Source organism: Haliotis asinina, chromosome 10 (assembly GCF_037392515.1).
Source record: "Haliotis asinina isolate JCU_RB_2024 chromosome 10, JCU_Hal_asi_v2, whole genome shotgun sequence".
NCBI lineage: Eukaryota > Metazoa > Mollusca > Gastropoda > Lepetellida > Haliotidae > Haliotis > Haliotis asinina.
In genome coordinates, this window is record NC_090289.1 from 23,114,613 (window position 1) to 23,139,758 (window position 25,146).

A 25,146-nucleotide genomic window follows, 5' to 3' on the forward strand; every position below is an offset into this window, starting at 1 on the left:
ATGATGGAAACAATGTAGCAGTCAGCGGTCTGTATCAAAGACACACAATGCCAAGAGAGAGAGTTGATGTCTGATGATAATAACAATGTAGCAGTCAGCGGTCTGTATCATAGACACACAATGCCAAGAGAGAGAGCTGATGTAGGATGATGGTAACAATGTAGCAGTCAGCGGTCTGTATCAAAGACACACAATGCCAAGGCAGAGAGCTGATGTAGGATGATGGAAACAATGTAGCAGTCAGCGGTCTGTATCATAGACACACAATGCCAAGAGAGAGAGCTGATGTAGGATGATGGAAACAATGTAGCAGTCAGCGGTCTGTATCAAAGACACACAATGCCAAGAGAGAGAGCTGATGTAGGATAATCATAACAATGTAGCAGTCAGCGGTCTGTAACAAAGACACACAATGCCAAGGCAGAGAGTTGATGTAGGATGATGAAAACAATGTAGCAGTCAGCGGTCTGTATCATAGACACACAATGCCAAGAGAGAGAGCTGATGTAGGATGATGGTAACAATGTAGCAGTCAGCGGTCTGTATCAAAGACACACAATGCCAAGAGAGAGAGTTGATGTCTGATGATAATAACAATGTAGCAGTCAGCGGTCTGTATCAAAGACACACAATGCTAAGAGAGAGAGCTGATGTAGGATAATCATAACAATGTAGCAGTCAGCGGTCTGCATCAAAGACACACAATGCCAAGGCAGAGAGTTGATGTAGGATGATGGAAACAATGTAGCAGTCACCGGTCTGTATCAAAGACACACAATGCTAAGAGAGAGAGCTGATGTAGGATAATCATAACAATGTAGCAGTCAGCGGTCTGTATCATAGACACACAATGCCAAGAGAGAGAGTTGATGTAGGATGATGATAACAATGTAACAGTCAGCGGTCTGTATCAAAGACACACAATGCCAAGAGAGAGAGCTGATGTAGGATGATTATTACAATGTAGCAGTCAGCGGTCTGTATCAAAGACACACAATGCCAAGAGAGAGAGTTGATGTAGGATGATGGAAACAATGTAGCAGTCAGCGGTCTGTATCAAAGACACACAATGCCAAGGCAGAGAGCTGATGTAGGATGATGGAAACAATGTAACAGTCAGCGGTCTGTATCAAAGACACACAATGCCAAGACACAGAGTTGATGTCTGATGATAATAACAATGTATCAGTCAGCGGTCTGTATCATAGACACACAATGCCAAGGCAGAGAGCTGATGTAGGATGATGGAAACAATGTAGCAGTCAGCGGTCTGTATCATAGACACACAATGCCAAGGCAGAGAGCTGATGTAGGATGATGGAAACAATGTAGCAGTCAGCGGTCTGTATCAAAGACACACAATGCTAAGAGAGAGAGCTGATGTAGGATGATGGTAACAATGTAGCAGTCAGCGGTCTGTATCATAGACACACAATGCCAAGGCAGAGAGCTGATGTAGGATGATGGTAACAATGTAGCAGTCAGTGGTCTGTATCAAAGACACACAATGCTAAGAGAGAGAATTGATGTAGGATAATGATAACAATGTAGCAGTCAGCGGTCTGTAACAAAGACACACAATGCCAAGAGAGAGAGTTGATGTAGGATGATGATAACAATGTAGCAGTCACCGGTCTGTATCAAAGACACACAATGCGAAGGCAAAGAGCTGATGTAGGATGATGGAAACAATGTAGCAGTCAGCGGTCTGTATCAAAGACACACAATGCTAAGAGAGAGAGCTGATGTAGGATAATCATAACAATGTAGCAGTCAGCGGTCTGTATCAAAGACACACAATGCCAAGAGAGAGAGTTGATGTAGGATGATAATAACAATGTAGCAGTCAGTGGTCTGTATCAAAGACACACAATGTCAAGAGAGAGAGCTGATGTAGGATGATGATAACAATGTAGCAGTCAGCTTTCCTATCATAGACACACAATGCGAAGAGAGAGAGTTGATGTAGGATGATAATAACAATGTAGCAGTCAGCGGTCTGACTATCAAAGACACACAATGCCAAGGCAGAGAGCTGATGTAGGATGATGGAAACAATGTAGCAGTCAGCGGTCTGTATCATAGACACACAATGCCAAGAGAGAGAGCTGATGTAGGATGATGGAAACAATGTAGCAGTCAGCGGTCTGTATCATAGACACACAATGCCAAGGCAGAGAGCTGATGTAGGATGATGGAAACACTGTAGCAGTCAGCGGTCTGTATCAAAGACACACAATGCTAAGAGAGAGAGCTGATGTAGGATAATCATAACAATGTAGCAGTCAGCGGTCTGTATCAAAGACACACAATGCCAAGAGAGAGAGTTGATGTAGGATGATGGAAACAATGTAGCAGTCAGCGGTCTGTATCAAAGACACACAATGCCAAGGCAGAGAGCTGATGTAGGATGATGGAAACAATGTAGCAGTCAGCGGTCTGTATCAAAGACACACAATGCCAAGACACAGAGTTGATGTCTGATGATAATAACAATGTAGCAGTCACCGGTCTGTATCATAGACACACAATGCCAAGGCAGAGAGCTGATGTAGGATGATGGTAACAATGTAGCAGTCAGCAGTCTGTATCAAAGACACACAATGCTAAGAGAGAGAATTGATGTAGGATAATGATTACAATGTAGCAGTCAGCGGTCTGTAACAAAGACACACAATGCCAAGAGAGAGAGTTGATGTAGGATGATGATAACAATGTGGCAGTCAGCGGTCTGTATCAAAGACACACAATGCCAAGAGAGAGAGCTGATGTAGGATGATGGTAACAATGTAGCAGTCAGCGGTCTGTATCAAAGACACACAATGCTAAGAGAGAGAGCTGATGTAGGATAATCATAACAATGTAGCAGTCAGCGGTCTGTAACAAAGACACACAATGCCAAGAGAGAGAGCTGATGTAGGATGATGATAACAATGTAACAGTCAGCTTTCCTATCATAGACACACAATGCCAAGAGAGAGAGTTGATGTAGGATGATAATAACAATGTAGCAGTCAGCGGTCTGTAACAAAGACACACAATGCCAAGAGAGAGAGCTGATGTAGAATGATGATAACAATGCAACAGTCAGCTTTTTGTATCATAGACACAATGCCAAGACAGAAAGTTGTCAGAATGTCACAGTCAACAAAAGTCAACAGTTTTACTATGATAGCTATTATTAGTAATCAATCCATCTATTCAAAATGTAATGTCCACCTTTGCCATAGAATAAGATTTCACAATACTTAGCAAAAGCTGATATTTCCCAGAATTTGTTTCTGAGAAATGCTGCAACCATTGTTGTCATTGTCATTGTGAAATATACACCTGACATCAATGAATAATGACAAGGTATCAGATACATTTGGAAAATATAATCATGCATAAATACCATTCTCTTTTCAGAAAGATAATTCTGATCACAGATAGTTTGCTATTTCAACTATAGAAATCATCTCCCATGTTTTGATTTCATAATTTTGCAAGTTTAATTCTGATTGTTGTTTTTTTAACATTAAATATGCCATTTACTCTGTATGTTGTGACCATAGCAGCAGCCAACAAAAGTGCCAACAACACTTGTGTTAGCTGTCTGCAATACCACAAGCAAGAACATTTCAGATTGTATCTGTATTGTGATTACTATTATTGCAAAAATGTGTATGCTATATTCGAATGGGATTATTTGTGACTTTCAGCAAATGAAAGGTGCTGAAACTAAATTGAGACACATAAGGCAATGAAAATCAGAAATTTACATTCAAATCTTGAGTGAGTGAGTAAGTTTAGTTATATCCCACTTTTAGCAATATTCCAGCAATATCACGACAGGGGACACCAGAAATGTGCTTCTTAAATTGTGCCCATGTGGTAAAATATTGACACAGCATTTAGTGATGTACAATAGTTTGAGACACTATGGTGAAAATTTCTGTAGCTAAAGGAACCCGATGTTTTGAAGTATATTTTTACTCCATCAGGAGAATGCACATCTAGGAAGCAGGGGGCTATGCATGAACACAAAAAGACAAGAAAACAAGAAAGTAGATAAGATCACATTTAAGATGGAAACCTATCGAAGGAAGACAGTAATTATTTGGTGATGATTGTAACAGCAGTGGGCAGATAGAAGCCATGAGTAAATCAGGTAAATCCAAACTGGGATTTCAAATGCATGTCGTCAACTCTGCTATCTAGCTTTCATTCACCTGAAGATCATCTCAAAAGTTGTGTCAAAACTACTCATGTTGACATGCATACATTTTCCCCTCTTAATGAGCATCATTGCATGCTATTCAAAGATTTTATGCTTGTAACGGTCACTGATTCAAAATTAACATAAAATATACTCATCTACAACTATGTGCTGGATGTCCCACTGAGTAAATGAATTATTACACCAGTCAGTAAATGTTTGTGATAACCCTGTGCACCTGTACATACTGTTTCACCTATTATTCACCTAACATGCTGTCACAAGTTAAGTACCAAGACCTGTTCATGTCAGAACATATTCCATTGTTAATGTTAAAACATGCATCTATCTGCCTGTCACCACTAGTGTATGTTACTGAGGTTACTTACTTAATTCACTTTAACATCTGATGTGATGAATGCAAAGTTCAAAACAATATTTAAGAGTTGTCTGGTGGCTACATGCTTGGTACATGGGCATATGTTTTAGTCACTGTTCATAAACTGCAATATAGCTAGGAAAGGCATTCTCTTCTGTTAATCCAGTCTGTATGCTTCCCAAGATCTAGCATAACATAGCACATGCTAAAAGTCAAATAGTACTACTAGTATATGGAAGATACTGCAGTGCCCTATTCTTAGGGCAGTATTACACTAGTATGGTGTCATGAAGGTTTACACTTATGATGTTACAATGCTATTACCTCTGTCACAATGATTAGACCTTGCTTGACTCGTGGGAACCTGAGGATCACCTCAATGTAGGCAGTTTCTTTCAATTTACATTGGAGAGTTATGAACAACAGAATACTAAACTTGTTTCCGTGAAATACCATTTAAACTTGTGAAAGATTTAATATCAAACTCTCTTCTGCTTGTTGGATACAAAATCATTAACCTGTTTAACAAGAGTCATTAGAAGATGACATATCTCCCCGGCTCAAACATATTTGAAAGGATAAATCATCTGACAGTTTCTTGATGGTTTTTAGACTAAGTTTGAATCATTTCCATGGAAATCATGTAAAATATAAATGCCATATATCTGAAAACAGCAAAAGGCACCACTTCGAGATCTGTCTCATATATCTGCCAAGATCTGTTGAAAGATGTTAAAGAACAACTAAACTCAATTTTTTAGAACTCTTTTTATCACTGCATATGAAAGACTTCTGGTTAGTCATAAACAGAACACCATTTTTTAAAAAAAACAACAAATTTGTGGTTAATTCATACCAAGCGCTCAAAAGTTTGCTAAAAAGCCGTCTGCTTTTCTCTTGCCCACAAACGAAACCGCAGACAGGTTATGTAACTCTGTCGCCAGAGCCTTACAGTGACGTAGAAGGAACGATGTTCGGTCAAATGTATAGAAAATGTGTAGGAAGCTCGTCATTTAGCTGATTTCTCGACATCACCAAAGACATGTCAAACTGTTGTTGCCGTCAATTGTTCCTTGGGGTCGGGTGATGGCTCACTATGCACAGATTTCCACCGGACCCTGTAGTTTGTGCTTAAATTGGTTGTTAGTGCATGTGAAGTGAGCATTCCGGAAGCCTGTGGTATATACTAAATCGGATGTTTTGCCCCCTACCACGCTTCCAGGATAGAAAATGGGGTTTAAGTTTCATCCAGTTTATAAAATCAAGACTGCTTACTACACATTGCTGACCAAAAGGATTTTGCATGGATATAACGCTTTCTTCCTCGGAAACATCCTCGGAAACTACAATATTATCATAAATAATATCATATTGACCCCTTATATTGACCGCTTCCAAGAGTGAAATTGTTATGTCAAGCAATGTCATCTAAAATTCCTAATGTCCATCAATAAAATACATATTTTACTACCACTGAAAAGTAATTTTGATTTTGTAAGTTGGTGAAAACAAACTCAAATAGCATTCATCCTCAGACTGAGTGCCGCCGTTTCTGAAAATCGTGAAGTCACGGGTTAAAGTCCGTTAGAATTATTGAAATTATGATTTGTTCTCATCAAGTTAGAAAATCAAAACTACTTTTTACTGGTAGTTAAATATGCATTTGAATCATGTCCAAAAGGATTTTACATGACACAACTTTTAACATAAGGACTTCTTCCAAGGAAGCAAGGTAGGGGTCGAAGAGACATTTATATTGCAAGTTATATTATATTGACCTCCACCTCACTTCCAAGAGTGAAATTGTTATGTTATAAGCAATGTCATGCAAAATCCTACTGTCCATCAATAAAATACATATTTTACTAACAGTAGAAAGTAATTTTACTTTTGTAAGTCGGTGAAAACAAACTTAAATAGCATTCATCCCAAGACAGGGCACCGCCATTTTTGAAAATCGTGAAGTCAAATCCATTTGAATTAATGAGATTATGGTTTGTTTTCATCCAGTTAGAAAATCAAAACTACATAAATATGTATTTGAATCATTACCAAAAGGAGTTTGCATGACACAACCTGTAACATAACCTAAGCAAGGTCGGGATCGAAGTGAATATACTGCGTGATAAATTTCTTTACTTGCTAAATTTACTTGGTTTGTAACGTTCACCCACCAGTATGTATACACTTGTCAATATACGTCTTTATACTTGGTCTCATAATCCTAATTACTTTATAATCATACTTGTATGCATTTTGAAACTTAATAAAAAGAAGCGATCTGCGAATGTATAACTGGAATGTAACATGTAGACATTTCATAGTTTGCTTATATGAATCATAATTCGCACGCACACCCTAGTGTATGTCGTCTGCATCGTTACACTTCACGACGAAAACAATGATTCTGTTGAAAGCTATGACAACTTGATACAAACAAAAATGCAAATACATGTATTAAAGTTAAAGTTATAGGAGCAATGTCAGGCTATTACCTTCTTCGAGGAATGTATCCATCAATATCCACAAAAACAAGTGATATATAATTCATCTGCAGATTTCCCAAGTGATGTGTCTTTTAACAGTCTAATATACGAAAACGTGATGCATCGTTTCAGGTTTTTCACATTGCTGTATAGTTTCATTGGTTACCCAAAATAGCACACCTGGCAACTAATTGCATAATCATGATAATGAGCGTCATTCTTTTTAAAAAGCTATTTTGTTAGCTAATAATGAGCCATCAATCAATGTATTGGCGGTTAATCCTTTGAAAGAAGGGTGTTGTTTTTACATAGACACAGACTCGACAGAGTGTATTCAATACAGATTAGTAAATGTACATACATAAACATTACCTTTTGACAAATCCCCCATTTAAATCCGCATGAAACTAACTAATCAATCAGGTGTTATCGGTTAATCCTTTGATCGATCCAGACAAAAGAAATGCCAAATGGGGGCCTTTGTCGGGTAATCTAAGTGGCGTTACCACTAATTATACCTGTTATAAATTCATTAACTGAGCATCAAGTGAATGATGACAAATAATGTGTAGGTTTATACCACCCAACACAGATTACAACCTAGCGACACCAAGTGATTTTGACAGAATCGTCTATGAAAACAAACGTTGTAACTAAATGACAAAACTAAATGATAGTAGATTGTGAGAACATATAGCTTTCATTTTTCTCAACAGCTTTTGTGATTTCAGGTTTGTACAAACCTGTAAATAAAATAGTTTATCCCCTGAAATGTAGATGAATACTGCACAGACCCTCATTTCTATACCCACTATTACGTCACAGAGATGCGTCGCTCTGATTGGTTGAAATTTCGTTTGTGGCTGAGAATTGTTCACTGTCGACAAAAAGGTCGATTTAAGTTAATTAAAGGTCGAAATGAGTAGTTTTAATGGCAGGGTTTCATTTATAGCGATGTCAGCAAGTGAATTTGTATTTGTACCCTACTAGAGTATATGTGATCTGTAAGAAGTTTTCGAGTTGATCTCTGGAAACAAAGCCCATCCCTATCTTTTGATACTAAGTATGAACTGTTTCAATGGAAACCCAGGAAATGATGAATCACCAAAGTATGTAAATAGTAAAAGGCACTACTTCAGGGTTTGCCTCATATACCTGCCAAGTTCTGCTGAAAGATATTAAGAAGTTTTCGAGTTGATCTCTGGAAACAAAGCCCATCCCTATCTTTTGATACTAAGTATGAACTGTTTCAATGGAAACCCAGGAAATGATGAATCACCAAAGTATGTAAATAGTAAAAGGCACTACTTCAGGGTTTGCCTCATATACCTGCCAAGTTCTGCTGAAAGATATTAAGAAGTTTTCGAGTTAAGCTCCTGAAACAAAGCCCAGATCTCCCTATTGAGACTAAGTCCGAATCGTTTCCATGGAAACCAAGAAAAATAAAAAATCTGCAAATAGCAAAAGGCACCAATTTGAGATCTGCCACAAGTTTGCCTCACATATCTGACAAGTTTTTGAGCTGTGCTCCGGAAATGAAACACACCTCTCCCTTCTGAGACCAAGTCCGAAAAATTCAATGGAAACCAAGAACATAAAAATGCCAAAAATCCATGAACAGCAAAAGGCACAACGATAGGTTCAGTTTATTATATCTAATAATTTTGGTCTAAAACTATTAAACAGTTTTTGAGTTATGCTCCGGAAACAAAATCATTACAGACAAATGGACAGATGGGCGGGCAAATGGAGGGATGAGGCATTGATTATATCCCGTGCATTACATGCTGGGGGGAATGATAACACTGGTATTACATGGAAGGTCATTTTGTATCCTCCATGTATATATTCAGCTTGGGAATGTCTTGTTTACAGGAATAAGTAGTTACACTACAAGAAATTGAACATTATAAAAAGGTCAAGCAGACAAAGTTTATGCTTTGAATGCACGATGCTGTAGTGTTGTCCCTGCATGTTCCCATGAATGAGCTGGTGCAGCATTTGTATCCAATTACCAATTACTGCAAGACAATTTGCATCATCTGTTTTACTAAAGGAAGACCTGGTATTAGCCATAACTCAGACAGATGGTGAGATAACTGGCTGTTGGTTTTGATGTATGGATCCCATGCTAAGCTGCAACAGGAGGTTCAGGGTCAGGACAGTACGTGTGAAAGGGTTTTTTCATGTTTGATGTACTTTTCCTCCTGACTTAAACAAGACACCCTCTTTTTCATGGAAAGCTGAAACAGTTTAGGCTCACCCATCATCAAAATGGAATTACATTTGTTTTGCATATTTTCTACAGGTGCAGATGAATTTGCAACATGCTACCATTAGGTGCAGTGTGTCTGTGCAGCCAGTCTGGACTACATGATACAGTTCGTGTAAGTCATGTAATGACTGTGTTATCATAGTCTCACATCCACTGATAACGTTAGGAGTGTTCTCCAGGAGATGGTTGGGTTACCAGTGTACTGCCACACAATTAGTGTGGAAATCACTAGTGCTGGAGATGGTTTTACCAATAATACGATATTTGAAACTGTTTCATCTTTTTTCAACATATCCACAATTGTAAACCAAAAGTTACTGTGTTCTGTAATCTGATTGGTTGAAAAACATGATTAAATGGTATTAGATTCCCGGAAACTGAAAGACTATTCACCGCGTATTGACACGTAAACAAGTGTTTTGTTGTGTCATCAACAGTGGTGACGTCATTCAAATCATATTGTGACGTAAAGTTAGAATGACGTCACAAATGAGCAACTCCAGATGCTACCATGAGAACCAGCTAAAACGGCCAGCTGATGACACTTCACTGCTGTGTCCATATACGATGCAAACGAGTGCAGACACTAAAACCCCTTTGGTTTACTTTTGTGTTTACAATGTCGATAAACATCATGTGTTGGCCAATTTCCGAGTGTTATTGAGTATTTGAAGCACGCCGTCAGTCCCAAATGCATTCCCGTGCTTCAAATACTAAATAACACCCGGAAATTGGCCAACACATGATGTTTATCTCCTAAGCTGATCATGATGAAGAAATAGGAACTCCTTTTAAACTGATGACTGCTCTTGTTCTGGGCAAAACTCCATTGTCCAGTTGTCCAGTTTGTCATATTGTTGTTGTTCTGCTACTGTAGGTGCTACAGTTATTATCCTACATGAGGTACACATGTACTGATAGGACAGGGAAGTGTCACTGATAGGTTGATGCTCTAATCTACAGACTCTTCTCCAAACTGAACACACAGAAGAAGACTTATCATGGACATAAAATGAATCAATGTTCCCATGAAAAGTCTTGTTTCAGGAACTTATACTTCATGGCTATAACCAATCATGCCTGATTGAAGAAACACTAATACATCACATGAAGCATCATAAAATCTCCTTGTGTTGGCCCGCTGCATCAAGCTGCAGGAGGAAGAAGCTCAGAGTGAGGGAGTGAGTTCTATGCCACATTTAGCAATATTACAGCAACATCACTGCAGCAGAGGTCAGAAATGACTTCACACTCATTGTACCCGTGTGGGCAATCAAACATGGGTCTGCATGACAAGCAGACAAATGTTCTAACCGCAAGGGAACTCAAGTGCAGGTGTTGGTGATATATCAGCTCTACCAGAAACATGGCTGTATTCAATAAACAAGGACACTTTTATACACTTTGTTTTCCAAAAATAAAGAATGACACTTTGACCAAAGCTTACTTGACCAAAGTATTACTACAGTCCATATCAATCAATGATGTAAATATCCTTTATTAAGCAACGACATGTGATAAACTCCTAAATGAGGTGAAATGTTGGTGGGTAGTTATGATTAATAAAGTTGAAAATGAGTGGTTTGACAAAATGATTAAAATTAAAATCAAGAACCAATCCTGGTGTCCAAACTGCATGGCCACCAAACATCACGGTACTGGACCAGACCAGATGTACAACCCTTCTTGGATGTCACAGCTGTTGACAGTCGTAACAGTTGGATATTTTTGCATGCTTGTTATTCCAGCAAGGATTATCAGTTCAATACTGTCAATCATTCTCGATATCTTCAGGGTATATGTTCCGATAAATCTCCACTATACGCTGGATGCATGTACGCCCATAACTTTTTTACCTCTCTTTGCTGGCTCCACATTTTTACAGTAGTCAATCAGCTAAGTCACCATTACAACTGAGCTTGCCCATGTGAACAAAGATAGCAGCCGCAGCTATGAAGGTTTGTTCAGAGTATATCTCAGATTTGGGAGAAATACAGACTAATTGTCAGGTCCAAAAATTAATGCAAGAACTCCTTCTATCTCTTTTATAGCTCCTCTGCATGATTTGTGTTGCCATGTATAATCACTAAGATAATTTAACAAAAGTCATCAGATGATGACATATCCCCCCGGCCCCCACATATTTGAAAGGACAAATGATTTGACAGTAACTTGATATTTTTAGAAGTGTTTAGGTTCTGACTGATATATCTACCAAGTTTTTCAGAACAATATTGAACAGATCTTGAGCAGTTCTGGAAATGAAGCCCACCCTGCCAGTAGAATAAGACCAAAACATTCCATTAAAAAAAAAAACAAAAAAATAAAAAGGCCAAAAATGTGTAAATAGCAAAAGGCACAAGCACAGGTTCAGATTATTATATCTATCAATTTTGGTCTAAACATATTGAACCTGGATCTTGTCCAGGACCCCTCAACAGACCTTGAAAACTATAAACACATTAATAACCCACAGGCTCGTAAGATTGTCTTGGACCAAATTGAAAACTTGAACTTAATAGATGAATGGAGAGTACAAAATCCCAAAATAAACAAGAGTCATCAGAAGATGACATATCCCCCCCACATCCCCCACATATTTGAAAGGACAATTCATCTGACAGTTACTTGATGTTTTCTTAGATAGTTTGAATCGTTTCCATAGAAGTCATGAAAAATATAAATGCCATATATCTGTAAACAGCAAAAGGCACCACTTCAAGATCTGTCTCATATATCTGCCAAGATCTGTTGAAAGGTATCAAATGATTTTCGAGTTGTGCTCTGGAAACGAAGCCTATCCCTCCATTTTGAGACTAAGTCAGAATTGTTTCAATGGAAACCGGGAAAAATAAAAATGCCAAAACATTTTAAATAGCAAAAGGCACCACTTTGTGATCTGCCTAAAATATCTGCCAAGTTTTGCTGTAAGATATTAATAGTTTTTGATTTGTGCTCCGTAAACGATGTCAAGCCCTCCATTTTGAGACTATGACAAAATTGTTTCAATGGAAACCGGGAAAAATAACGAGTCATCAGAAGATGACATATTCCCCTGGCCCCCACATATTTGAAAGGACATCATCTGACAGTTACTTATTGTGATTTTAGACCAAGTCTGAATTGTTTCCATGGAATTTATGAAATATATAAATGCCATATATCTGTAATCAGAAAACGTCACCATTTCAAGATCTGTCTCATATATCTGCAAAGATCTTTTGAAAGATATGAAATGGTTTTCGAGTTGTGCTCCGGAAACAAAGTCTGTAATGTGTTCATGGAACCGAGAAAATAATATATCACAAAAACCTGTAAATACCAAAAGGCACCACTTTGGGGTCTGCCACACATATCTACCAAGTTTTACTCTTAGATATTAAGAAGTTTTTGAAATGAAACACACCTCTCTCAGACAAAGTCTGAATCGTTTCCATGGAAACTGAAAAACTAAGAAATCACAAAAACCTGCAACTAGCAAAAGACACCATTGTAACTTCTGACTGGTATATCTCCCAAGTTTTGCAGAAAAATAAAGAACGGCTTTTGAGTTCTGCTCCGGAAACGAAGCCCATCCCTCCATTTTGAGACTAAGTCCGAAACTTTTTCATAGAAACGGAGAAAATAATAAATCAGAAAAACATGTAAATAGCAAACGGCACCACTTTGGGGTCTGCCACACATATCTACCAAGTTTTGCGGAAAAATATTGAACGGTTTTTGAGTTCTGCTCCGCAAACAAAGCCCATACCTAAATTTTAAGACTAAGACCGAAACATTTCCATGGAAACTTGGAAAATGATAAATCACAAAAACCTATAATTTATAGCAAAAGGCACCACTGTGGGGTCTGCCACAAATATCTACCAAGTTTTGCAAGAAAAATATTGAACGTTTTTTGAGTTCTGCTCTGGAAACGAAGCCCACCCCACCATTAGACTAACACCAAAATGTTCCATGGAAAAACAAAAAAACTAAAAATGCCAAAACTCTGTAAATAGCAAAAGGCACAACTATAGGTTGAGATTATTATATCTATCACGTTTGGTCTAAAGATATTGAACGGTTTCTGAGTAATGCTCCGGAAACAAAATGAGACGGACAGACGAGGCGTCGACTATATTCCCCCCGCAATACATGCTGGGGTGATAAAAAAACACTTAGGTCTGTTGAGAAGCATTTTTTATATCCTTAAAAGTGACAATTACCCAATAAGGATAAGATACCCTGAGTAAAAGTACTCAATTCTTTAACCTAGTGCAACTATACAAGATGCTCATTACTCACCTTGTCTTACACCTTGCATGTCTTCCCCCTGAAGCTCCATATTATACCAAGACTTGTTCTTTCATGTAGCTTTACTCGCTCTGTTTAACACTTTGGCCTTGTGATGCTTTCACTGAATATTCTTTTTAGTGCTGCTTTTACTGTCTGATATTTTCTATCACAAGCAGCAGTTAGGACCAATTGCCTTTCTCTAACTGAAAGATTTGCACAATCCAGAAGTTTGAAAGCAAAAATGGGGTCAGCAAATTCCAGCTGGTATCTTTTGCTTATGCCATTTCTTCTCTCAAATTCAATGATATATTCATTCATACTTGTCCCACATGCTCGACGATAGCTATCAAACTGTGGGTATGTAGAAAAGGCCAAGTCTATCTCGTCTTGTTGGTACAAGGAGTCAAGTGCTTTCAGTAAGGTTTTCAATCCTCCTTTTCTGTTTAAATCTGTCACATCAATTTCCAAAGCTTTAGCCTTAGCTTGACCAGTAAGTGTGAGAGTAACTGCCAATGCTTGCTTTTCTTCAACTACATCTGTCAGCAAACTCCAAACATTCAACTCATTTTTCCAAACTTCATAAACACTATCTTCTTTCAATGTTGGTGGTGATTTAAAATTCACAGCCATTTTCCATGTAAATTCAGCTATATATTTACTCACTCACATGACACATCCTCTCGTGGCCACTGCCTGTAGTCAACTCCTTGTCCCCTTCAATAAGTCTAGTCCACTCAAAGCCAATCAGTATCCAAGCCCATCTATTGTGTTTGTATTACAGTCCAGGTGCTATTATGTGAGCTACACTCTAATAGTCTTAGCATCAAACTTAACTTGTATCAACTCATACACAGTCTAAGTAACCTTGTCCTCAGTACTTTTCATTACACTCCACTACTGAGTCTAACAAAACCTTATGGGAGGTTGCATCAGGTAACCTTTGAGACTGACCAATCAGAAAACAGCTTACCAAATTCAAGGATGTTATCTTGCGGAAATATTAGCTAATGCTAACCATGTCAACAGACAACCCAACACATATATACTGCAGGTACTGCAAATAACTGTGTTATATCTGGATTTTTGTTTGTGGAGAGCCCTGTGTCAGTGACCTGAATATTTTGAAAGTCCCTCCAATCCCTAAATAGTAGCCGTTGTCTAATTGGTTAAATCTATTTTACCATCTTGCGTTTGAATGGACGGCCATTTGTCGCTCAAAGGTTACCTGACGCGACCTTTTACTAGGTTTTGTTAGACTCAGTGATGGAGCGTAATGAAATACACTGAGACTAAGTTTACTTAGACTGACTCATACATAAACAGACTTGGGAGTAAATGCCCAATTGCTTGAAAAAATATCTGTTGATTAATACGCACAAAGATTGTCTAAAAAGAAAACAAGAAGACAAAGTCATCACTATCCCCTGCAATAAGAAAATACTCTTCATGAAAATGTCTACCAGTTATGGTGATGTCAATTGTTTTGGTGTGTGTATGGGAAAGCAGAAGGAGAGTATTGAAAAGAGCACTACCATCAAATTCAGTCCACCACCAGACCTACCTTAGTGCCATGTTTCGTGCAGAAATAGGTTTTACAGTTCTGTTCCACAAAAGAGTGAGTGAGTGAGTGAGTGAGTTTAGTTTTACGCCACACTCAGTAATATTCCAGCTAGATGGCAGCGGTCTGTGAATAATCGAGTCTGGACCAGACAATCCAGTGACCAACGACATCAGCATCGATCTGCACAACTGGGAAGTCAGCGAGCCTGACCACCCGATCCCATTAGTCGCCTCTTACGACAAGCATAGTTGCCTTTTATGGCTTCCACAAAAGAACACTTCCACCAAATTCTGTGAAAGTCAAACTTGTTGCCATGGACACGCAGAAATATATTTCAATCAGAAATCCAAAACTACCAAAAGGCACCAGTACACCACCAAACCAATCAATGGACCAGGGTTGGTGAAGAAATATTGAGTGGTTTTGAAGTTCTGGTCAAGAAAAAAGCACATTCAGTCAAAGTCAAACTTGTTGCCATGGTAACATACAGAATATTTTATTCAGAAATCTTAAACCACCAAAAGGCAGCAGCACACCACCAGATCTATCTATGTGTCAAGTTTGGTGAAGAAATAGGGAACAGTTTAGAAGTTCTGGTCTGGATAAGACAAATGTGCATGGATGCACAGACACACAGACGGAGCTCTTATCTCAAACATGAATGTCGCTTTCTGATTGGCTTAACGCTATTGTATTATTTTCAATGTACGCCGCTTACAGACGATGTAATTTTTTTCATTGTACACCACTGGGAATTCCGAACTCTTCTGGTGCTTCATGGTAGTGCTTTTTTGCCTCGAATAACATTGAGTCACGCATCTAGCATGGGAATCACCGAAGTTTTGGGGTTTGAAATTCAACTAAAGGGAGATAACTCTAAATCTGTTTACCCTGTGTCATCTGCAAAATGGCAATTCGCCTCACATTCAACAGCAGTGCTTCAAACAGTGCGAAATTAAAATTCAAGTGTTCGGTAAGAAAAATATGTTGTCCACTAGTCCCTCGGGGGGGCATGGGCTCATGTACCCTAGAGGTTTGTTTATGTTCCTCCAGGGTACATGAGCCCATGGGGGGCAAGTGAACAACTTATAATGCACTGCAGGGATAAAAAGCTGTAGGTAAACATCACTTAATGCACTTTGTAAAAACACTTCAGAGATTCCAGTCAGGTAGTAGCAGACCCAGTCAGAAAGAATGTGAAATTTGACCGCCATGGTACTGGCACAATATGTCAGACCAGTTGTTCAAGTTTATGGAGATAGGCCTTCAACTGTTGCATGAATATCTTCTCCACAACGTAAACCAGGACCTTTTACTGTCTCTTCAAACAGACCTTCATTCTCCCTCCCCTCAATGTAACCCATCATTGAAGGGGGTGTGCCCTACACCAAATGTGACCTGTCAAGGAAAAGTGTCCACCGTACACCCAATGTTACTGGTATATGAAAAGGGTGCACCCTACACCAAGTGTGACCCATCAATGTAAGATGTGTGCCCTACATTTCTATCAAATGTGTTGCAAGTACATCAAGCTTGTTTTCTCACACACTGACATAGATATAGTGAGTTTAGTTTGCACTCAGCAATATTCCAGCTATATGGCAGCGGTCTGTAAATAATTGAGTCTGGACCAGACAATCCAGTGACCAACAACATGAGAATTCATTTGTGCAATTGGGAACTTACAACAAGCATAGTCGCCTTTTATGGCAAGCATGGGTTGCTGAAGGTCCATTCTACCCTGGGACCTTAACAGGTTAGATGTAGATATAGGTACAATACCTGCCACTGTCTGCATGTGAACTGGGGGTGGACTTGACACTGTGGTGGCCATTGTCTGGCCCAGACATGTCTATGTTATGTAGCAGCAGGGCTCCTTTCTTCTGACATATCTCTCACATACTCTGCAAACATGGCAACAGATCACATTAAACCATTCTGAAACGACTGTTGCCAGGTACACACATTACCATCACGTTAATACATTGCAAGGGCAGACATTTTCTAACTGGTACAGTGGACCACATTATGAGGGAGTGAGTGCCAGCTGGAAAAAAACTTGAGAAAAGGTAAGACTACAGCATAGATAAGATCAGAGAAAATCATGAGCAACTATAAGATCATCCTCGATATCTCCAGGGTATACGTTTCGATAAGTCTCCACTATACCCGGGACGCATCTACAGCTCGGCCCGATAATTTTATTACTTCCCTTTGCTGGCTCCGCATTCTTACAGTAGCCAATCAGCTAGGCTGCCGTTATAACAGAGTTTGCCAATATCAACAAAGGTAGCAGTCGCAACTGCGAAGGTTTGCTCTCACAGTTTGGGGAAATCATACAGACAAATTTATAGGTCCGAAACTTTTTAAAAACATATGCAAGAACTCCATCTACCTCCTTCAGAGAACGTCTGCATGGTTTGTTTGCCATGTTTAATCGATTAGATAATTTAAAAAGCGAAAGTGAGTTGTGATTGGTTCGCTCAACTTCCCAGCTTATACACCTAATTGGATAAAAAGGCAGCCAAGGGAGGTATGAAATTTATCGGGCTGAGCCGTAGACAGTATAGTGGAGACTTTTCGGAACGTAAACCCAGGAGATATAGAGGATGCTATAAGCTGTTTCTAAAAGAAATGAAGACTGAAGAACAAAAGTGTGATGTTTATTATATTTTAGATGAGAAAGAGGAGATTGTCAAAATGTGTCAAAATCAATTTAGGCATTGTCAGTAATACATGTGTTGTCCATCATCTAAGATGTCACCAGTTAACATGAAGCTATAGATAACTTGATCTTTTCCTACTACTTTATAATGGTGAAATCTGGTCAGGTACAATAATGTTTGACTCTGTCACATCACTACAGCGGGGCATTTCCAGCACCTAAAAAGTCTCTATTTGGGGCTGGTGGCCCTAATACTTCAAACTCTTTCTCTCGTCTCAATGATATCTCTTCCTAATTCTTCAGTAAACATGTGATCATTTCTACTTCAAATATATCTTTGAGATTTAGCATGGAGTATGTAACTTTCTGTCTTTTCTGGGGGATATTTAACCAGATAAGATAAAAACCAGATGGATATTTACTGATATTATTTAAAACATGCTAAGTTTTAAACATCTCAAAACTCAAAAGTCAGATTTTTAAACCCAAATCGGAGAGTCAATTTTGTACTCTTTGATGTTAACGCTTAGAGCAGACTCTATTATAGTGCTTTATAAATTCCTTAATTATTACTTGAAAATCTGTGTCATTCAAAATCACAGTTCTTGAAGATCAATATATGGGGTCTCCTGAACAGACAACTGCTCAAACATGGCAAAGTAACTGGTATGCAGAATGATGGCATGTTACTGAGGGCATTTGCAAGAGATGATGGCTGTCATCCATATCTGTCTATCAGGCTATCAGTTATAAAGTATATGAATATATTTTAAGTATCATCAGCCACTTATGAAAACACTTATGGTGAATTCAGCACTTTCAGAATTATGATCCTTTGTCTGTTTTTGTCCTGTTAAGAACAGTGGCTTCCTCCTCATCATTTGTCCAAAATCACCTTCAGCTGGTCGAGTACTGGACCAAAGAACTTATAAGACAACAGTTATCCCCAGAGCACACAGCAGTGTGACTAGTTTGGTATGAACCTTGACTTCATTGGACTTTGAGGTTATGGGGGGTGGATCCATTGGTCTGATGGCTAAGCTCATGCTTAGTGCACCAGAAACACTGCATATGCACAATGAAAAAACTTAGAGCAAGTACTATTTAGTGGGTGTTAATTGATAGTGTAGGGGTGCCCCTCACATGACTGTAACCTTAACCTTGACCTTGTAAAAATCAGACAAAATCCCAGACAGGGTTGTTGTACCACATTTTGATGACCATCCATTCAACATATCCCAGCCGGACAACATTGCTTGGCCACTTTCTATACATGCAATTGGTGATTGCTTATATCATGACACAGTAGCAACTCCACCTTTGCACGCTAAGTGTCTAGAGAGTGTTTGGAAAATTATGCACTGCAGAATACATCAGAGAGATCCTCCTGTACAAAATCTGTATTGACACAAGCCCTTCATCAAGAATGGGACCCGCTTTCACATTCAACATCTGATACTGTCAATAATGACAAGGGTCAAGAATGTGACTGATGATGGCGGAGGTTGCACCAGATATGGACAAGACACTGTGCTCAGTGTTGGGCACTGCGACTCCATGGACATGACCACACAAGTTACCACCATAGTTATCAGTACTAAAAACGGAGTCGGTTTTTGCCATGTTTGCTGGCATGAATTAGAACAAAAGAATTTATCCTCCACTCGGAAATCCAAACGGTGACCTGATCCAGCAGGTGCAACACAAAACAGATGTTGTATGCATAATGCGAGCTGAACGTGTTAATAATATTACTCTAAGAGACAGCTAATCAGTACAGTCTTCACTGTCACCGGTAAAGTTCATGGCGCACGAGCAGGGTATCTTTTCCCTTGAACAATGATGTATGTCCTAAAATAGTTGTTCCATAATGCTATGACATATCAGTGATAACTATGACTGTTTGTACTGCAATAATCAGCTGATTGTTCAAACAATACCTCTCGGTTGACCTTAAACTTATGTCCTGCATACCATGCAAATCTGTCATCATGAGCATTCGGAATTTATGTGACATTAACTTGTGTATTCACCATAGACATGTAGATATGGATAAAGTTACAAAAACACATACTTATAGCAAGTTTGTTAGTTGGGAAGGAAACTGAATATTACCCACTTCATGTGAATACTCCTCCAGTAATAACAGATCTAATCTTAATAAAATTAACATTAAAAGCTTTCATCTATCCTACCTTAAAGGTCACATGCAATAAAAAATCAAACACAATTAAAACACAATGATCAATTATTCATGACATATTATATACATTGTTGATTGTTAAAAAAACCCCAAATAAACAAAATTATAAGCATACAATCATGAACCAAACGTGCAATATTTTGTACTTAGGTTTTCTTCTCGCAAAACAAAGCACATGGGAGACCGAACCCGGTCAGAGCATGTGGGTGTGCACTCAAGTGTAAAGAAGACATGTTCATTTGCCGATACGCAGAAAGCTCTTGTGTATGTATAGAGAAGATCTGTTTGATTGGTATTTCAGAGTGAAAGGTGAGGAAAAATAAGTGAAGATTTTTTTGGGATAACAATTTCTTTTATTGTATATGGAACTATTTATTTTATTGTAGATGATGCAATATTTCCGTATGGATTAATATACCGTTGTCAAGCAAAAGTGATAACGTTATAAGAATCCATACTGAAACCTCGCATCATATACAATAGACGAAGTTGTTATCCATAAATAATGTATATATGTTGGGTTTCATAAATACATGCTCTACATTTCCGTTCAATCCAGTCAACAAATACTGAGATGGTGAGCAACTGCAAGGCTGGAAACTGTTGTTCATCCAAGTACAAAGCAGAACTTGAAACTGACATTTGAGTTTTCCGTCATCCAGTCATCATGTACAATAAGTTTCATATAAAATAAAAGTTTCATATCCATAAAATCTCCCAGGTGATTCGTTTCGAGGGAAGGAAACCAAAATACAAAACTTTTGATTCTTATTGTATGCTTATAATATTGCTTATTTCCTTTTTCACAATCAACAATGTATATTATATGTCATGAATAACTGATAATTGTGTTTTAATTATGTTTGATTTTTTGGTTGCATGTGACCTTTAACTGATAAGTAATTAATTGTTACATGGACTTGTGAAGATAGTTCAAGCCTCGAGTTAAAGCACTGAACCTCAAGCTGACAGATCGTAATCCTTATGTGTGACCAAAATACTGACTAACAAGTATTTATGCCAGTCATATTTCCTTCTCTCAATGTACCAAAACAATGTGACTTACATACGAATACAAAACATTTCCTGACTCCCAGTGTAACCAGTGTGTTCGTAACCATTAACACCATATCTTGTCCAAAATTTTAATAATGTTTCCAAAGACACACACATGATATTCATAATCATTAGATTAATCTGCTCAAGTAGCAACTGATTAACTCAATTTCAATTTCACACAGGCCAAATAGTCCCAATTAGTGATTGTAGTTGTCCAATTTCTGTCAGTGGATTAAACCACCTCCCTAGTTACAACATCTTGTACTGGATATATGGATATCATATTTTCATGTATATGTACTCAAATCTCATGCTGTGAATGATTAGTCTATATGCATACAATTTATTAAAGTAGCTGGGGAGGTATTCAATCTGTGATGGTATTGTATGCAATGTGTGAACTTCATAGTACCAATGGATTGGCTTCTGTAAAACAACACAACTATTCAGCAGGTATATAACTTAGAGAAGTGAAAAACAATGTTCAAGTAATTGTAAATAAACAGTTGCTGACAAATAATGTCAATCATCACCTACATATAATATTATATCCAATCATCTTAGGTTTCCGACTGTCATACTTTTTTGATCTGCCTTTATGAAACCCATTTGTAGTGCAAAAATGAGAGCAAATCCATAAGAAGGAATACGATTTCAACAAGGCGATCCCTGCTGTTGATCTGACATGAATAGTAGTATAGGGAATGATAGTCCGAAAACACTTTTCAAAACCCCCTCTAAAAAGCCTCATTTAGTAAATGAGGCTTTGGTGGGACCCTTAGATCTTGCTATTATTGCCCCTACTACAAAGCTACGCCATCACGTTTACCGTGACTTGGCAGGCGGTAACACTGTGCCGTACGGTACGATCAATAATTCTTCTCTTACAAACCCCCTACCCGGCCCATCCCTCAAGTAGTACATATCCACTTTATCTATGTTGTAAGTTTTGACTGACCATATAGGATCGGTGGCTCGCTTACGGTTATGTTATGTTTATATCAATGAAACAGTTTAACGTGAACCGCCTACGATCTCTTTGGTGTTCATAATAAAGGCTTGCTGGGCTTTTTGTATTCCCTGTGCTATGTACTTTTTTTTCTCATCCTCGCTGATAGCAGACTTACGAGACTTGGATCGAATATCTTGTTTCATTCCGTTATATTTTTTGAGTTCAGAGAGGATTGAACTAAACTCCTCTTCTGAGATCTTACTGTCAGAGAGTGCCGTGGAAATTCGCTCACTCACTGTGTTCAGCTTTGCTTCGGCCAGAACCCTGATCTCGTCGTGTTTCAATGCCTTACGATTAAGTCTGCGTGATACTAACTTAAGCGCCAACCCTACCAACCCTGCCACCCCAGCCGTTATTTCAATACCTAGCACTATAGGTGCAGCCACGATGGTGGTTAACAACCCAACGCCTGCCGCCCCTAGTCCCATGCTGGTTGCCATAAGGGTAGTGTCAGCCCCATCCACGATATTGAAAGCTCTATTATATTTTTTACATAGTGCTTTCCGCGTGTCACGGTCTTGTTCTAGTTGACGTTTTACATCACATAACTGCCTCAAGCGGAACCCATCTACGGTTTCTAACGTCTTAGCTACTTCCTCTACGACTGGGTACAGACCCATCCTATAATGTATATTTTGAAAGATATTTTAATTGGGGTTCAGTTAATATTCTATCAATGTATTTGAAGTCTATAAGTTCTAGACTGTTAGTCAGGGTAATAGGTGAGAGGCTAATAGGATTTATTGGTATAGAATGAACCCCACTGAGGCTTATTAAGCGGTTTATAGGACCCGTGGTATCCTGTTGTATAACAATACGACAATATTTGCCTTTGTGTATGCTAAACCAGCCTATTGCCACCCCGGGTAAAATTTGGTGTCTTATTGGGCGGTCTCCATTGTCTAAATACTTAAAGAAGACTTCTATGATGAGTGTGAAGGGGGGGATTATTATTTCAGGATTACTAAATGTTAATTTATTTTCGAAGAAAGCCGATAACCCATTTATGCTACTTCTTATTAATATCCTCTCCGGAATGAAATCCCCGACCCAGATACCGTTATTCCTAATCTTAGAGATACGCCCAAATTCAGTTAATGTGATATAAGGTGAGGTGGGTGTTAAGTTGAGCAGCCATTTAGGCTCTTTAAAATCTAATAACGACACCCGTTTGTACACGTTGTCTTCGAATTGTAGGATGTATAATTCACCTTCCTCACCAGGCTGATCGAACCCCTCTGTATCTCCCAGGTCGTTAAGTGTAGTATTGGGATGATGACTGGTCATTATTATACTATTATGATATAATTTCCAACTGGTTTTCTGATAATAATTCAGGGGTTAACTTTATACCCATGAAGTGTATGTTGTCAGGCAGGAAGATATTGATTAGTGATATCTTGTTTTCTACGATCACGTTGACCCCCTGCAGACTGGTCTTGGAGTCGACACCCACCCGCACGTAAACGTTGCAAACTTGAAACTGGTGTCGTTTCACCCACCCGAGTTTGATCCCCTTCACGATCTCGACATCATTCCCCGATGGTTCCCCTAGGTAGACTTTGATGATCAGTGTTGAGTTTGCCGGTAGACTCTCTAGTATCTTAACCACGCCTTCGAATTCAGACACCAACTGCAATTTCACGTTTTGCATGGCCGGTTTACTCGATAGCATGTGGGCTGCTATAGTGTTGACTGGGCTGACGACTATGCTACGCCTCTGAGTTGGGACGTAAGCCACGAGCAGGGTTCCATTGTTTACGACTTTATTTAGGTGGTTGTCTTTGTTATCCGTGAACACGTAAGGGGAGACGAGTCTAATATTGAGAAACCATTTGTTATCGGGTAACAACACCCACTTGTCATCTTCGGTGAAGACGAGCATATATGGTTTGTTTTTGACGACGGTAGTGCTCTCAACATCATCTAAGTCGAACAGTTTACCTCCGAATGATGGGTATATTCTCCAGTTGTCATCACCGGTGTTGACGAGGGCGTACTTAGTGTTGGCTGTTGCTCCTGTGGTATCTATCATATCACTTAGGGCTCCACCGGAGGGGATTTCAACGCGTTTGTAAATGTTGTTTTTTAGTTGCAAGGCATACGATTTACCATCTACTCCGGGAGCGTCGAAACCGCGTGTGTCTCCGAGGTCGGAGATCCCGATATTGACGCATTTTTTCACTCCGGGCCCTTGTGCGCTGGTCATGTTACGTGAAGCGTTAAGCTGAGGTATCCTATATTTACAGGATTATGATTTATATCTAACACTGATATTGTCAGCTCAGGTATGTTACCCTGGGTTAATCTCTTATACTGCCGTGGTGAAAATGACTCGGTTCTACCGTCGTTGAATTTCTCAGTTTTAACCGGCACTGCTCTCAATATAGTGGAAGGGTGGCCTCCTTGAATGTTGTACGTTGTGCTCACCTGATCGAGATGAATGTACAGCTCTCGGTACGGTACTAGGTCGGGTAACTTCGTGCCTGTGACGGTTGTTGTTGGTTTTATCTCGTCAGGAGACATACCGAGTATCCTCGCTAATGGTCGGCCTAGCCTCAAGGAGGTTCTTCCGTTGTTGATTAACACCACTGTGCCGTTTGAGTCGTTCATCTTGAGTTCGGCTCCCAGGGGTTTGAAGACCTCGTCGTTTAGCGAGCACACGCTGTAGTAACCGTCAGTTATCTGACTGCGAGTTCCACTGACGAACAGCTTATTGTTGCTGATATTAATGTTAGTCCATTGCGGTAGGTAGGTGATATCGCAGAGTGCGACTTCGAGTTGACCTGACGTGTTATCGATCGCGTGCGTCAGCTGAACGGCCTCACCGCTCGTTATTCCAGGAAGTGTTATGTACATATTACATATATATTTATTATATAATAGTTTTAAAATGTATTCCCCTGGTGTGTTTTACCCTAAACTGGATGTAGATTTCTCCCCCATGAAGATCGTGGTTGCTCCTGAGTTGTATTTCAATGCCCAGCTTTTAGATGTGTTCGATAAGTATAAGCTTATGGTGACTAACAT

The 25,146-nt window shown here is 39.0% G+C and overlaps 1 protein-coding gene across 2 annotated transcripts in view; it reads right to left on the minus strand.

Annotated features, from left to right (window-relative positions):
• Positions 1-25,146, minus strand: part of LOC137297606 (serine-rich adhesin for platelets-like) — a 169,885-nt gene that overhangs the window by 122,777 nt on the left and 21,962 nt on the right. For both annotated transcript variants that reach the window (XM_067829462.1, XM_067829461.1), the window contains exon 2: positions 16,960-17,081. In XM_067829462.1, coding sequence (XP_067685563.1) covers positions 16,960-17,027 — 68 coding nt within the window. In that variant the 5' untranslated portion in view covers positions 17,028-17,081. The remainder of the gene's footprint in view (positions 1-16,959; positions 17,082-25,146) is intronic.